At 42.7% G+C, this 16,266-nt stretch overlaps 5 protein-coding genes across 5 annotated transcripts, besides 1 other annotated feature; 2 read left to right on the top strand and 3 right to left on the bottom strand.

Annotated features, from left to right (window-relative positions):
• Positions 1-1,421: 1,421 nt before the first annotated feature.
• SS1G_09449 (hypothetical protein) lies at positions 1,422-4,938 on the top strand (the record flags this gene model as incomplete). The annotated part of the gene is made up of 5 exons (XM_001589677.1): positions 1,422-1,709; positions 1,944-2,053; positions 2,100-2,262; positions 2,318-3,112; positions 3,211-4,938. 5 exons carry the CDS (start codon positions 1,422-1,424, stop codon positions 4,936-4,938), a joined length of 3,084 nt encoding a protein of 1,027 aa, XP_001589727.1.
• A 597-nt stretch (positions 4,939-5,535) lies between these two features.
• SS1G_09450 (hypothetical protein) lies at positions 5,536-6,612 on the bottom strand (the record flags this gene model as incomplete). Its single annotated transcript, XM_001589678.1, has 3 exons — positions 5,536-6,186; positions 6,299-6,484; positions 6,547-6,612. 3 exons carry the CDS (start codon positions 6,610-6,612, stop codon positions 5,536-5,538), a joined length of 903 nt encoding a protein of 300 aa, XP_001589728.1.
• Positions 6,613-6,926: 314 nt separating this feature from the next.
• On the top strand, positions 6,927-7,527 carry SS1G_09451 (hypothetical protein; the record flags this gene model as incomplete). The annotated part of the gene is made up of 2 exons (XM_001589679.1): positions 6,927-6,996; positions 7,052-7,527. 2 exons carry the CDS (start codon positions 6,927-6,929, stop codon positions 7,525-7,527), a joined length of 546 nt encoding a protein of 181 aa, XP_001589729.1.
• Positions 7,528-8,555: 1,028 nt separating this feature from the next.
• Positions 8,556-9,480, bottom strand: SS1G_09452 (predicted protein; the record flags this gene model as incomplete). Its single annotated transcript, XM_001589680.1, has 4 exons — positions 8,556-8,716; positions 8,785-9,288; positions 9,358-9,417; positions 9,468-9,480. 4 exons carry the CDS (start codon positions 9,478-9,480, stop codon positions 8,556-8,558), a joined length of 738 nt encoding a protein of 245 aa, XP_001589730.1.
• A 1,333-nt stretch (positions 9,481-10,813) lies between these two features.
• Positions 10,814-14,490, bottom strand: SS1G_09453 (hypothetical protein; the record flags this gene model as incomplete). Its single annotated transcript, XM_001589681.1, has 10 exons — positions 10,814-11,064; positions 11,201-11,292; positions 11,433-11,457; positions 11,966-12,038; positions 12,373-12,466; positions 12,516-12,658; positions 12,712-12,932; positions 12,982-13,516; positions 13,566-13,618; positions 13,686-14,490. 10 exons carry the CDS (start codon positions 14,488-14,490, stop codon positions 10,814-10,816), a joined length of 2,292 nt encoding a protein of 763 aa, XP_001589731.1.
• Positions 14,491-16,208: 1,718 nt separating this feature from the next.
• Positions 16,209-16,266: part of a sequence feature (Short protein (SS1G_09454, EDN93587.1) was converted to a misc_feature.) that runs on past the window's edge.

The following is a 16,266-nucleotide window of genomic DNA, read 5'->3' on the forward strand; positions in this document are numbered from 1 at the left end:
AAAAGCTTAATTCAATGATATCATTTCACTAATTAAACATCTTCGGAGTCCATGATGAGTTGGTACAAATTTGTTTATATGTAATCATTGAGACGATGAATTTGAAGAGAATAGATTGAATATCTATCTAATGGGTTCATCTAGAGTGATGTTGGAATTTTGAAAAAACAGTCAACTTTTACTATGAGCAAGGTCTAAAACAGTCATCCATTTAAGCTCTGCACGAGGACATTCAGGATCACACCAATCGCGGCGATAACCGCCCACCTACATACAGAGTTACAAGAGTGGACGGGGAAATGCTCATTGAAGAAGATCGATCATCTACCGATCCTGTTATCCGCATCAGCCATCAGCTCGCTACCACTAGGCTCTATTACGGAGGAGTCTCTAGGCTATCTCGACTCGGAAATTATCGGTTACCCTTGTTTTTTCATAACGGCAGGCTTGAAGAACCAACCCCATCAATGATCATGCCATGCTATGCCATGCCATGCCCATGCCCATTGTCCCAAGTCCAACCCCTCTCGTTTTGAATTATTCCGGGAACACTATCTAGGTACCTAGTAAGCAGCCTGCAGGGTGGAAACGAAAATATATATACCAGGTATGTGTATACATAACATTCATATAGGTTAGGGTTCGGAGTATCTTCGGAAATGTTTCCATTATTACTTTAAAATCTGATGCGTACAACTTCCTTCTAAGTTCTAATAAGCAAAATTTCTATTTTCAATGACGGAATGCTCGAAAGTTCTCCAGTTAATCAGCTCGGATTTTCTGATGCCTGTTTAGCTTCTCCGAAATAATTCAAAACAATACAATATTACGCTTCTTATATACTGTTAGAGACATACTTGCAGCTTGCTATCGACTTATATGGTACCTACCCAATTTTTTCTCAACGTCTAGTATCATGATAACAGTAAGAATAGAAATGAGGGATTTTGCTCGGATTGAAAAACTTGCTCATGCATCAATCCAACATTATCTATTAATAAGAGGCGTAGTGCAGATACACGTCTACCGAGCGATTGAAAATGAAAATGGATCTCGTTACGAATATTGTAAGATTATTAGGAGCGTGACTCCTAGCAAGATCTTACCTAGTATTGCATGTTGTACTCTTCTGGTGTAACTGTTGGTGTTTTGTTTTTTGGTCATGGAACATTGTAGCATTAGAGAGTCCATCGGATTTAATGCTTACATGATCAACAAATACATGCCTTCCGTCTTAAAGAGGCTAAGATGTGACATTTACGTAGTAAGATGTGTGTAAAAGAAAATACCTTGCTGTTTATTAATAATATATTTGCAACTATCTCAATTCAATCGTGGTTGTCAAGGGCTAAAAACAAGCCTCTACAACTGAAGGAAATCTTTCGAGTAGAGGGGAAATACATGTCAATTACACATCCATCATGCCTACGCGAAATTGGAAAAATGAGCTTGTCCCCAAGATTGTCGACAACATAGCAGAAGTTGATCCGGATGCATTGTACGCGGAATATCCAGTTTCGACCGTGACTTACGATCAAGGATATCGCAAGATCACGTTTGCTGATTTTGCAAACGCCGTCAATTGTGTCGCTTGGTGGTTGCATGAAACCTTGGGTCCAGGAAAGGGCTCTGAGGTCTTGGCATATATCGGGCCTAATGATTTGAGATATCCGGCACTTATGTTGGGCGCCGCAAAGGCTGGCTATTTGGTGAGCATTCTATCTGGATGAGCTATTTGCTTCCCTCTCCTAGCTCCCATCTACATCCTAGAACATGCCTTCTCAATACTGTCCCATGCTTACACCTACAAGATCTTTCTTACTTCTCCTCGAAACAGTGTGGCGGCTCAAATAAACTTGCTAGAGCGACTAAAATGCACAAATGTCCTATCACCTACTCCATGTCCTCCTCAGATCACCGCAATACTCGAAGCTAATACCAAGCTTCGAGTACTGGAGGTCCCGACGGTTGACCATCTTCTTGACGAGAAACATAGACATTTCCCATACGAGAAGTCTTTCGACGAGGTTAAAGATGAACCTTTCGTCATTGTGTAAGTTGGCTCATAGATACGATATATAGAGAACTAACTAAGAAAGACATACTTCTGGATCAACTGGGTTTCCGAAGCCCATGGTTTGGACGCATGATACTGCGCAAAGAAACATCGCGTTGATGGCGCTAGGTCCACCACCGGGATACGAGGGCCTGCATCAAATGTATGAAAAGAAGAGAGTCTTTCTGACGTTTCCACCCTTCCATGTAAGTCTCAGGCAATTCAAACTCAAAATATGTCGCTGATAAGGGATCTACAAAGGGGGCATACCTGTGTTGTCACTTATTCAATGCTGTACCATTTGGAACAGTGATGATCAGCCCTACCTCCGGCGCAATACCGTCTGCAAAAGGACTTGTAGAAGGACTGCAGAAATCGCCAGCCGATATTGCATTTATAGTTCCTTCGATCGTGAGTGAATTGAGTCAAAGTCCAGATCTTCTCGACTATTGTGCCAAGAATTTGGAAATGATCATCTACTGTGGAGGGGATCTACCTCAAGCCACGGGAGATATTGTCGCATCCAAGATAAGACTGGTAAACCAATTTGGAGCCACGGAACTAGGCCTATCCAATTTGATCCTTCGAAATGGAGATTACGACCGAAATGACTGGAAATATATCGAAGTCCATCCAGACATAGGCGCCGAATTTAGGTCTGTAATCAACGAAACCCATGAGTTAACCATGATTCGTAATTCCAAATTGGAAAAGCAGCAACCTACCTTCACCATGTTTCCTCAATCAGAAGAATATGCTACGCGTGATCTATTTATCCGTCACCCCACCAAACCAAATCTTTGGAAATGGCATGCAAGAGCTGATGATATTATTGTTTTTCTGAATGGCGAGAAAACTAATCCTATTTCGATGGAACAACATATTGTAGCTCGCAATCCTGAGGTCCAGGCAGCCTTAGTGATGGGCGCACAACGGTTTCAAGCTTCTCTCCTGATTGACCCGGTAAATGGAGATACTGAGCTTTCAACTGCTCAACGTGCAGCTCTTATTGAAAAGATTTGGCCCTCGGTGGAGGAAGCAAATCAGAAGTGTCCAGTGAGTAATCATTCCATACCTAAGAGAAGGCTGTGGAGAGACGTGGATTTTCTGCTCTTTTCTCTCTTTCGGAAGTGTAATACTAATATAAATGGTAGGCCCATGCAAAAATTGCCAAAACACACATTTTCTTTACGAACCCCAAGAAACGTATGTTAATCGCGGGAAAAGGTACAGTTCAACGAGCAGGTACTTTGCAGATGTATCAGCAAGAACTCGATGCTTTGTACGCCGATGCAGATAGCATGGTAGCAGAATTCGATGGTGAAAATTCTGCCGACATCAATCTTGATGATCCATTAACTGTTTCCGAATTCTTGAAAGAGGTCATATTGAGTGTAACCTCTTGGACTCGTTTAGATATCAACGAGGACTTCTTTTCTCGGGGAATGGACTCACTACAGGCTCTTACGGCAGTAAGAAAGCTTCGTCGTGGTCTTGGTATCACTTCAATTGCTTCAAGTACCCTGTATACTAATCCTTCAATCGCTCAATTGACAAGCGCTGTCTTGAAGCTTGCAAAAGATGATACATCTGTAGATGTTCATCAGGATACTCTACAAGTAAGAGATAGTATGCTTAAGGAGTTTCAAAATCGCATTGATTCGGTAGATTTACCGTCAGCGACTTCTCACAAACAAATTGATATGAATCAGGAGATAGTCGTCTTAACAGGTTCTACTGGTACACTCGGCTCCTACATTCTAGAAAGTCTCCTCGAAAATCCACAGGTTGCACATATCTACTGTCTAAACCGATCATCATCCGGAAAAGTTCCTCGGCCTTCTCGAAGCTCAACTGCGGATAAAGATCCTGCTAATCCTCGAATCACATTCCTAACCACCGATCTCACCAAGCCAAATCTCGGTCTCCAATCAGAAGATTACACCAAGCTACTGCAAGCAAACCGCATCATCCACAACGCCTGGCCCGTAAACTTCAACCTATCACTCGCCTCCTTCCGTCCCAGCATCGAAGGACTATTCAACCTCCTCACCCTCGCAATCTCTAGCACCGGCAAAAATTTCTTCTTCATCTCATCTATCAGTTCCGTCATGAGCTACAAAACCGCATCGGGCTCTACCCCAGAGAAAATAATCCTCCCATCTACCAACCCATACCAACCTACCCTAGGACCAAACGGCTACGCAGAAAGTAAATATCTATCCGAACTTCTAATTTCCTACGCCTCCGACAAATTCTCCACGAAGGGTTATCAGTTTTCCCTCGCAAGAGTAGGTCAGATAGCTGGTCCTGTCAAAAACAAAGGAATATGGAATAAGACAGAATGGTTACCCAGTCTCATTCTCAGTTCTATCCACATAAGCTGTATTCCCTCATCACTAGGATCTAGTCTTGGAAAAATCGACTGGGTACCTGTAGATTTACTCGCGGATATAATTGTCGAGTTAACCTTGTATGAAAACAAAGAAAAAGAAACCCAAATCCAAGTTTTCCACCCTCTAAATCCCCATCCCACAACTTGGGAAAATGTCAAAGAAGATTTAGTTGCAGATCTCTCTAGTATTACTGGTAAGGAAATAGATATCGTTCCGTTAGATATATGGATTGCACGAGTTAAACAAGATGTGGAAAGTAAAGCGGGGGTGGGAAAGATGTTGATAGATGGGGAATTGGATGGGATACTAGAGGTTAATCCGGCGGTTAAGTTGATTGATTTTTATGAGGATGTTTTGGGGGATAAGGGGGTGAGTAATGTGTTGGAGGTGGAGGGGACGATGAGGGTTAGTGGGGCTTTGAGGGGGTTGGAGCGGGTGCAGAGGGGCTGGATTGGGAAGTGGATTGGGGAGTGGGTGGGTGTTTGAGGGGGGATGGATGCGGTGGATGGGATTGATATTGTGTGATGTTGTGTGGTGTTTGGATAGCTTTTTGGATATCATCTACCACCTATCAACAAGCAGTACAAATAAAATCAAGCATCCTCCAAAAATATCAAAGAAAATTATTACTTATTACATGAAAGGCTGTTAGCCTTACACTGCAGCTTTAGCATATATTACTTGATAGCCAAACAAGCCCATAATAGGTAAGTGATTCAGGTTGGATTTTCGGATGATCCTTAGGGTACAGGATGGACATCGAGGGATAAGGGACGATAGAAATGAATGTATTTATATGATAATCTCATTGTTTGATTATCAAGACAATGAAGCGCTATAAGGGTATCATGGCTGAGAAAAAACAGGCCCCATTCCCATATCAATTACAGAGGTTTATTCAGTTTGTCAATTTGACACAACTACCCTGAAAAATCTGTATATGCCCGGCACCCCAGAAGCAGCGCCCCTAGCACCATGACAAAAAAAATCAACTTTGACTTGTTTCGTGTCGTCCACATCTATCAACAGATTTGAGCCGAATCTGTTGTGCAGTATTCTAGGAAAGCAATACCCATTGTACCACTATTCCTCGCTATCCTCAACATCCCCACCCATGACAATCTTTAGTCCCGCCCTCGCCCCCTCAACCGTATGCTCCAATGCTGCCACCTTGGCCAAAACACTCATTAACTTTGGATCTCCACTCTCTACCCTCACCTTCTCCTTAACTCTGACCTCTTCTCCTTTATACATAAACACCTCATCCATCTCATCATGCTCTAATCTCCTCTGTGCTCCTATCGCAAATGCTATTCTGCTTCCTAGATTCACTTGTTGTGCTACGGGCTCAAGAACTCGTATGGTAAGCAGTAATGAGCCATCGGAGATTGTAAGATCGAGAGAGAGATTAGAAGGTAGAGATGGGGAGAAAGTATCGGGATCGACGGGCTTGTGTGCCCAATTCAAGGAGGCAGGAGTTTGAGTAGAGGATTCGAGGAGAGAAGGGCCTTTGAGAACGAGCTTGGCTTCGGTGAGGATACTATGTAGGAGATGTAGTTGTGAGGATATGAAAGGAGCGGAGTGACGGTCACCAGTCCAGCGAGTTATATCGACACAATCGAGACTTTGGTTTAGAAGATTGCGGAGCTGCGTGAGGGGTTCGAGGACGAGAGGTTGGATTGGAGAGACGGAAAAGGAGGTTGGTGGGAGAGATTTGAGGCGGAGATGAAGCGTCTAATAGGAAAAGTGTTAGTGGCGCATGAGTGTGAAGGGTCCAGTATTTGGCGGATGGTGGGAGTAGGAAAAAACTGCAAATCGATAGAAGCGAGGAAGAGGAAGGACAAACTCCTTTAACCACCTGAGTGCCCACGCGTGTAATATGACCCTTTAGATACTCAGAACGAGGTGATGACATAACAAGTGTAGAGCCTGGCTCAACCGGCGCAAGAAGCGCATAACAATCTTCGAGGCCCGTCTTGAGTGAAGTTAAAGTATCCTGAAGTGATTCTAGAAGCCATGATAATTCGCGTTCCTGCAATGATGGTTAGGTCTCGTATGTCGCAAACGTGTAGAGGAAACTATGTATGTATTTACCGTAGAATCATCTTCTTCTTTTCTTAACTCAAAGGCTGGTAAAGATGGCCAAACTGAGGTCGACATATTGATAGACGTTTGGTGTGAAATTAAATGTTCATAAGGATGATGTAGAATGCGCACTATGATGGAGCTGTGGTGCACTACAGCCCTATGACGTTAGTTCATGATAGTTTCTGCCGGGCGGTGAATTATTTATCTAGTCCTAAACTACAGAGTAATATTAACTCAGTAGTCAGAAACACACCTCTCCTTCGTCCTACATCACATTTTTTTGTCTCTCGTTCATAAACAATTGCCTCGTAACAATACCGAAATCTCCTACAGGTTACAGAAATCACACATACATAATCAAGCGATATCTTGGCCGACGGGGAAATATGTCTCCAACTCAACAACCGCTGTCCTCCAAAGACGATAAGAAACCTAAATTGCCAAGATTAGAAAAGAGTACGCTTCCTCCGTCTACTATCTTATATGAATATAGCTTATTTATTGTCCGCAGATCAAAGAATTCAAAAGCGACCCCTTCTCCACCCACCAATTGCATCACCCCGCTCCTCCTCGGAAAAAGTTATCTACGTCTCTCACAATTCACAATTCATTGCCATTGTAAAACGAGTTCGCAAATACCTCGATGGCGCGGAGTTTCGCGCTGGACCTACAGTTTTGCCTAGCACGGACAGAGAACTCATGGAAGAAATTGAGGAAGGCATCAAACACTCCAGAATGGGCAAGAAGGCTGGCGGCGGTAAAAGTGAAGAGGTGGTAATGAAAGGAACAGGGAAAGCAATTGAGAAAACATTGATGTTGGCGAATTGGTGGCAGCAACAGGAAGGTGTGAGGGTGGTTGTCAGGACGAAGAGTATAGCGGCTGTTGATGATATTGTGGGAGTTGACAATGCAGATGAGGATATGGGAGAAGGTGAGAGTAGAGTCAGAAGAGTCAGTGTGTTGGAAGTGGCTGTTTCATATATTTGATTGATGTGCTAGATTCAATGCACAGATCGTGGGCTGGGAAATTTTTTTTACAGAGGAGCTATAAATTGTTGGATTATATTAAATTGTTTGGGCTTGGAGTTCGAGTGTGGCGTTATGGCATATTACACGTAGGTGTTAAGATACGACGTTAAACTGGGTGGACAGGCGCTAGATACCAAAACAATTTGTACATGAAAAGGGTTTGGAATAAATCAAGCAATTGACACTCCAGGTCCCGCTCCGATTCCTTTCATGCATTCCGTTGAGAATATGAAGCGAACATGAATTCAGGGAAAATTTCGAGGTATGCCTTCTTAAGCAGTATGAGACAATTGCCTGAGATTAAAGCTGCTGCAGCGAGATATCCAATGGTCCGGAATTTCTGATGTCTTTAACAAAGATTACTAGCGGCGTTCAGTATGTTGTCATTTTCAACTTGAGGACAAGGAGCAAAGGGGAAGAACGGCAACGTTACTTCATGCACAATTGAAGCGGCGATCAAAAAATGCTAATCAAGCAATTGTGCTCGCCGCGGAGCAGGCAAGTATTGATAACAGTCAACGGGATATGAGATATCGGGAAGCAATCTTTTGAACTACCGTCACCAACCCAATCAATAAGCGTAATACTCGATTGCTTCGCGATCGACATACTTCACAATACTCGGTACCTTCGCGGGAAATAGCAGCAATCGGATATGATCCCTGAGCTCGTCAGATTCATGTAGGAACGATTCTGAGAAAGAAGTCAAGCGGCTTGTTTTCTCAACAGTACAAGAGAATCGGAATGCATCAGTCATAAGAATAGTCAATGCACGATCTAGGAAAGCACCAATGAGATATAAAATTTAACATAGTATTGCCTCCTTGTCTAAAGTCTCCCCATAACCTATTATGCTATTTAGTCACTATTAAAATGACTACGTATAATCAATTACTTCCTACAGCTGGTCCAGCGATCACTATTCCGCCTTTGCGTTTTATCCATTGTTTCCTTAACCCACATGCATTGGCCGATTCCCATTTCTATCAGACAAGTTGCCCCTTCTTGCTCGGCGGACTGGCGAATAGAATCACGAGAAAGCAGGCCCCGGTAATAGTCCTGTATCTATTATCAAGTACGTCGTGCAAAGATCCCAACAGCAAGTTGGCAACCTGATTCTGTCTCTCTAAAGTAGGGAGCAGAACATCTAGTTTTTTCTCTTTGTATTAATCGTCAGTCAGTGTGGCATTGAAAATAATATACTTAAGAACTCACCAAGTGCTTGAGAAACGAGCGGCGCTTCACCATCTGGTCTTGCGGCCCAATCAACTTCATTTGCCGAGACATGAGCGCCAGAGCTTTCGTCCAATCGTACCGCATGGCTGTGCATCAAAGTTGCGAGGTTGGACAAACGGACCTGGCGGTTTTCCATCATTCGTAAGACTAGCTCCCTCAACATTTGCGATATTTGCACAATTCTTTTCCTGAATACCGGCTTCTTAGAATCTCTCCGCTCCAGGAGGACAAGAGCTGCTGCAATATGGGATCGCGTCCTATCATCATAATAAGAATCTGCCTCAATATCTGATATTTCAATGGCATGTCCACCAATTGGATTGTCCCTGTTGATGAGGTAGCGATTTGGGTCAGATATGTGCCGAATCGAATCAGGTTGGTCCACCGTGATGTGTTGTGATTCTCTACGGTCAGGTGGTAACGGGGCGTGTGGATCAAGCGGTCTGTTTGCCGTGAGATTTTGGATGATTATTGTCTCCATGCCTATGCAGCTATGGTTAGTTGCAATAACCACTCGGTGTGAAATTGGTTTGGGATACTAGGGTGACTTACTTTCTCCTCTGATAGGGGCTGGTTGTCTCACTTCGCTTACTAGAACCTCGTTTGATACTGCTAATCACGTTTAGTTGATGTCAAATTAAAGAAATAGAATATTCATTCACCGAAAGTACCCATGAGTATGTTTGACTAGGCAATGATGTTTATGCACAAGGCACACGGAAATTTACTTACTAAAACCACTGAGCCCTTAAGCTAATGCTTGAAGATATAAACCCGTCACTTTCGGAATAATCGATCAAAATATTGCAGTTCGAATTGGACGTTGATTGTATGATTCCTCTTCTGTTCTATTTTGGAAATGAGAATGTCGTGTTTATGAGAAAAATCTAAGGTTGAATCAAGATAATGGAAAGAAATATTTAACCAACTACTTCCTGACCGACGGTATTGCGATATTAGTGCTTGCTCTACCAGTATCGTCTACGGTCTAATGTCACAAGCGACTTAACGGTGCTATCGCACGCTGTATATCAATTATGAGAGAATATCTTTCAATATAGACTTACGGTCGTTGGTTGCTGTAGCTGTAGTGGTCTGCGAAGCAAGCTTTTATGTCTCATGTATATGATATATGAGTTCTCTTCAAGTTGTCGTCGAGAGACGGGTAAAGCAGCTTAAGAATCATTCCTTCCCTCAATCCCTCGTATTCTGCCTTTGCCAATTGTCTGGCATACAAAGCAGTTCCCAAATTCGCTGCCAAATCATCTCGGTCAAGAATTAGTGCTTGAATCACATTTTATAGCAGCGGTAGCTGTCTCACCCTATTAACATATCATCTCGAAGCAATGGTAATAGTGTCCCGATAGCTTGGTATGTAATATTTAGATTCATTTGAATTTATGAATTGGCTGCTTTGTGGGAATTTGTGAATATGCCATCTGGAAAGCGTTTCTTCCCAAATTAATGTTCACTATCGGGGACCAGGTGCCAAATTTAGATTGATATGTGATTCCGATGTTTGATATTCATATAATGGCTAAGCGGACCAGGATCAGCGAGATTATTATATACATTTCCCACCCTGACAGTATTGTATTATGACTTTACTACAGCTCAAGCTTTGATCCTGCAACGTGGAGTAAAGTTTAAAAGATAGCTGGACGGCTCCCATACTACCATTGCCAGTTTGATATGTCACAGGTTGAAGTGTGGGTAACTTGCTAGTCGATAAGCTTCTACCCTGATCCTAGCCGAAATAACCGGCGACTCCTTTTGACTGCATAATCTCGTCTCATCGCATAGTTTAAATGGAATTGTTGCTTCATGAAATGCTAAGGCTTTACTGTGTATCTAATATCTATATACAATAGATTCAAGCGAGGCTGCATGATTGACTATGGATCCTAATCGACATCTACAGCGAGCTGGTTTGAGCCCTAGAGTAAATTTATCCATAGATAGTAAATTCCAACGGCAAACTACCACAAACATAGTAGCTACTGCTTCTTCAAATACCCGCAACATGCTGCTGGGTATTTATAATCTCATCATGCCTCACTCTCAACTTAGTAAGTTTTTTAGCAAGTCCGTCTATCAATTTCTTTGCTTCGGGACTAAGAGCGTGACTTGACGACTGCGGCTTTTCAGCAACTGCCATATCAATATCCTTACGTATTAAATCAAAACTACCGACTACTTCCCCTTTGAGCTTGCCAAATTCATCGTCGATTATAGTAATCATCTCTTTACGCATGTTTTCTGATATATTAGGGAATATAGTGCCGTTCGAGGTATGGTTTGTGATGATTGATATTTGACGTGCGTGCATGCCCTTGCCTATTTATTTTTGTTACTACGGGAGTGACTGTTATCTGGATTAGGACAGTATATTTACCTCCTTGACTGCAAGCTCCACGATAAGCTGGCATCATATCTGTTACAATGAAAGATGAGGCATTTGGTTCTTCGACATATTGCCGGATTGTTCTATCGTAGAAAAGAAAAAAGTAAGAAAGCTGGCACGAAAGTAGGAGTATATGATATGATACCTTAAACGCCTCGCAAATTTCTGCTCAATAAGGCTAAATTGATATTCCAAGTCTTGTATTCGAAAGTCAATTCCGTACTGCACTGTAGTTGAAGCGTTTTGTTCTATTTCCGGGCTGTCAGCTTTATGTGCCTTTCATGATGGTTCAATGCATAGGTCATTTGGGTTATCTCGCCTTCAATAGAAGCTCGCAAGCTGCGTAGTTGGTCTTTAGCCTCCTGTAGGAGGCCCTCAATGATTGTTGTTACTTTCTCTTCCAGCAGTTCCCATTTAGTCTTCAAGTCGATTCTCATCCTTTCAATCATTTCCGCATTCCAATTGACATAACCTCTCGTTCCAGTTTCGTGTTCTCCATTATTTCTACACCATGCCTTATATGATTCTATTGAACTCAGACATATCAGTTATCTTTCCTAATAGCTATGTAGGAATTGGGAATTCATACGAAAATGCCACTATCCTTTGTCAGAACCATATCGATTGAGTATCAAATTTTTGCTTACTAGAGACCATTCGCGCGCCTTACTTGCCGCATTTCCTTCCCATTGTATACTGCTCTTATCTTTCTGAACTTAATAGGATACATCTAGTCTATGATTTAGGGTAACTCACTAAAGAAACGGAGTATGTCATTTTGTAAGACATCTCGGAACTCTCCATGATGTTTCAAAACCGATGCAAGTGCCTAATCCCGAGTTAATAAAGCAAGAGCTGGATTTATCGGATTTTTTTTCATCACCCACCTCATTCTTGCAGCGCTCATGGCGGTCCATAATTGATGCTCCTATATCAACTTTGTGAACTTCCGCTAGGGCATGGGTGGATTCAGTCCAGATTTTTATAGAATTCAATAGACTTGGTAGCCTTGACCGCATGAAATGAAGTGCCTGCAGAAGTTGAGCACTGGCGGTAATTTTGCGGCAGAAGCGACGTAGTTCAGGAATACCACTCTTCTGGACCATTTCAATGTTACCTTTCTCTGCATAATCCCCGTAAGTTGTATTTGACACGCAAAATACATCTAAACATCCGTTTGGAATTTTTTGTCGATACGCTGTTTGGAGCCGTTCAGTAACATGTCGGTTGCGAGCTTCGATGAAGAGCCAACGCTTCCTATAATTTGTTAGAAGCTAATTCAACATTAAAAAAATGCAAACCTCACTTGCGCTCAAGTTCTTTCTTCAACTTTTTGTCGCCTTTACGCTTTGCACTGTCAATATCCTTATCTATCAGACTTATGTCGCTGGTAGATAATTCTTTGCCCTCTCCAACAAATGCTCTCTTCGCCGTCTTCTCGTTGATGTCCTAAACCGAATAAGCCATAAGAAATAATTTCTCATCCACACACAATTACATACTTCTGATCTTGTACAAATCACGGCCAATTTGAAATTGGTGTTATCGACCCCCGTCTCCTCCCATGCAAGCGGAACATGGCGCTTGAGTTCATCGTATAATGCTGACTTGAGTGTTGCATCGGTAATAGCTCGGGAAATTTTGGTCGCAATAAAGACGTGATCACAATCTTGCAGGTATTTTTGTGTTGCCCGAACACGTGCTAGATTGGTGTCTTGCAAGCCTAGAAATATCGGTCAGCTAGTGATAATGGATAGTGATACTAGACATACCTGGCAGATCGGCGAGGACTACTCCAGTCTTCAGGACCTCAGCATCAAGATAAACGCGAATTATCTTGGTGAATGGCCAAAGTCTATTCTCCATGAAGACGCTAGTCAGGTCTTGGCATTCATCCGGGGTGTCCGCAGTTGCTGTCCATAGACCGGAGTCATCATCAGTAGGAAATTTAATGTTTTGTATCCATGATAGTAGCTGGTTTTTGATTCTCTCAAATGCGCCGTCGGAGTTATCGCTCAAAAAGTCGATACTGAAACCTTCTTGCTCACTAAAAACTGCTTCAAGGGCCGACCTGGCCACTGCCGATTCTCTTTCAATACGTTGCTGCTCTTCAAAGTCAACTCCACCTCCGCTAGGATCTAGATCTGGGAGAAATAACTGTCTGAAGCTCCACAGCAATTCCTCCACCATCTCCCGACGCTCCGAATTGGAAAGATATTCGGCTTCAATTGAAAACGATTCAAGGGTGGTTCTTTTCTTTTGTCTGTATTCTGTGACAACAGAAGTACAAGCAGCACCCTCATCACCCTGGAAAATTGATCAATACCTCCTCAATCAAGTTCATAGCTATACTTACAGTTCTAGCGAGCTCTGTTACGTGCAAGAGTGAATTGATCAGACTGCTCTTCCCTTTGACACAGTTAATTTGACTGTCATGAAAAAGTGATACAACAGTGTATATCATATGTGAACCTACCTTCTCCTGAAGCGCCTAATACGGCAATGGTCCTAGTTTTTGATATGTTGACTGTGCTCAGTCCTCTTGCATCATTCAGCAGTCGTTGAAAATTTGAATCCGTTTCGAATGTCTTTTCCAATTTTTCCATCTCTTGTGCCACCTTAATTGCAACATTGTAGCTTCTCCTAAGAATGTATTGGAATCCATCGGTAAAAAAGGTTTCAACGGGAGCCTCTTCCTCTTCTACTACGTACTCTGCATCGTCTGACGAATCGGTAGCAAATGAATTTCCGGAAGATCTTCGGGAGTGGCTAAGCGGCGTGCTGAGGCTGACGCTACCCCGCACCTCAATACCATCTGGCGAAAACTTATAGCGAGCATCTTCCATAACCTCCGGGAGATTTTCTGAGCGGTCGCCTGCCAAAGTCTTTTCTCCTGAATCTAATGTATACAAAGGTTGAGGCAATTCATGGTCCGGTGTCACAACGATCTTTAAGTCTCCGTCTCTGCTCGATGTAGGTCGACCTTGTTTCTCCTCCGAAAGTTCGGGAGTTAACGTTATGGAACGCTCCACAAAGACCCCAGATTGAGCCGAACTAAAGTTAGATATAGTATCAACTTGTGTTCCGGGGCTGTTGCTTCCCCCGACTTGATGGATTGCGACTGTGGCCTCATCTGTTGAACTGTCCGGCGTTGCGGGGATATTATCCGCTTCACTACTGGATGATTGCGAACTTGGCCTGCCCTGCGACAACTCTCTCTTCTTTGATCTGTTTGGGAGTGGTGCAATTTTACGCAGAAGCATATCATCTGAAGATGCCATTGTTGCCACTTACCATCACAATATTACTGTGAAAACAATAAGAAAATGAACAGGAAGTTGAAGGATAAAGGATGTTGGTCACAATTGGATGCATCCCTGTTCCGTGTGCCTCGTTCTGCATCAATTTTTTTAGGATGCAGTTCTGCAATCTCGAACCAATGAGGGCAATTTGAAATCGCGTAGCTTTTCCACTAAAAGACCCCTGGCATCTAAAAGAGGCACAGCGGCCAAAAAAATGCTATCATGTGGGTGTCTATAATTAGAACAAACTGTTGGTCCCTAGGTCACTTGATGTATCGTGAAAATATTTACTACGGGTTTCTGCAATAAAGTCACGTATATCTTGACCCTCCTGCTAAGTGCCAGGACCTAGAAGAGCTTTCAGAGATTGGAAAACTCCCATACTATCTCCGCTTCGACCTAGTGACATGATAAATTCGTTCAAGTTGAAGGATAAGATAGTATGAGAGTAGAAGATGCTTCTTACGTCTGCTGTTGCCTGAAATTTTTTTAGTTTCAACATAAAAATATTGGATGTCACAAAATTTTGCCTTCTGTTGCGAGCATCAAGATAATGGAATTTCCTTGAAAGATAGGATATGATAAGTATGGGAGAGAATCTGGGTTTTGAAGCATTAAGTGCTTCCATTGTTACTTTCAATGATATCAAAGAGAAGAGCCACATAACGACGAACATTCTGCCAAAATGCCTCTCGCTTGATGTCGAAAACTACTACTCGAGACAAACTTCGCGGAAGTTTACGTAAAACGCAATAATATGTGCTGACGGACGGCCCTGTGAACGTCTGTTGCCTAGCGTCCCAATCCCGGTGTTAATAGATAATTCAGATCATCTATTCTAGTGCAAAATTAGCCCTGAGTTGGATAATGTATTAGCGGACAGGGCTCGGTCAGAGATATAAAAATAAGGTACGTTTCCCCAAAAATTCGAAACAGAGCTACGACGTGTATCGGTGCAATACCTGCAGCTTGAATATTTGGTGGATGATGTTTTCCCTCAGTTCTGAAAATCACTTCTGCTCCCCCAAAAAACATTTGAGTTGCTGGGAAGCATTGGAATTGTTGGTGCCTTTTCCATTTCATAGTACTTACTTTTGGTTCGGAGTCCCTGGTAGAAGACTAAAATTTCGTGGAGGTGGGAATAAAGCGGTAAAAGATATCGAGTGGCTGATATAAGTCTCCTGAGGACGATCCTTCCAATGGACTCTTAGAAAGGAAGCGAAAACAAGCGCTAACCGAGTACAGTACTAGTCTAGAAAAGTGTGGCATCGACTCTATCATCAAATTAGCCTCGTACTTTATGCTGACGAAATAAAACCCATCGTACAATCTTTGCCGTCGGTGTATTCGAATTCTCTTGATATGATGGCCGTAACTACAGCGAGCCTCACTTATGCAGTGTAATTGCATTGTGAATTGGTCTAGCTATGCCGTACCTGGAAGTCGCACAATTTTACTTCCCCTTTCTTATCAATCGGTTTAAAGGACATTAGGCTTGGTTTCCTCTAGTCCCTAGACTACTTCACCTCCAGAAAAATACTGTTTCTTTACTTTATTGAGGCGGCGTACCAGACGGTAGAAGTCCCATTATCATTCGTCCGGGTACAGATATACGGATTTTAATTTACTCACTACATAAAAATAGAGATATCCGAGGAAACAACGCATTGGCGTTTGGTCCAGAGAGATGGAAAAATTCAGTCACTACATGGGAGTATATACCTTTTCTCGCCGGTGGTAGGATATCTCCATCGC

The sequence above is a fragment of the Sclerotinia sclerotiorum genome, genomic scaffold (genome assembly GCF_000146945.2).
Source record: "Sclerotinia sclerotiorum 1980 UF-70 scaffold_13 genomic scaffold, whole genome shotgun sequence".
In the NCBI taxonomy this organism is placed as follows: domain Eukaryota; kingdom Fungi; phylum Ascomycota; class Leotiomycetes; order Helotiales; family Sclerotiniaceae; genus Sclerotinia; species Sclerotinia sclerotiorum.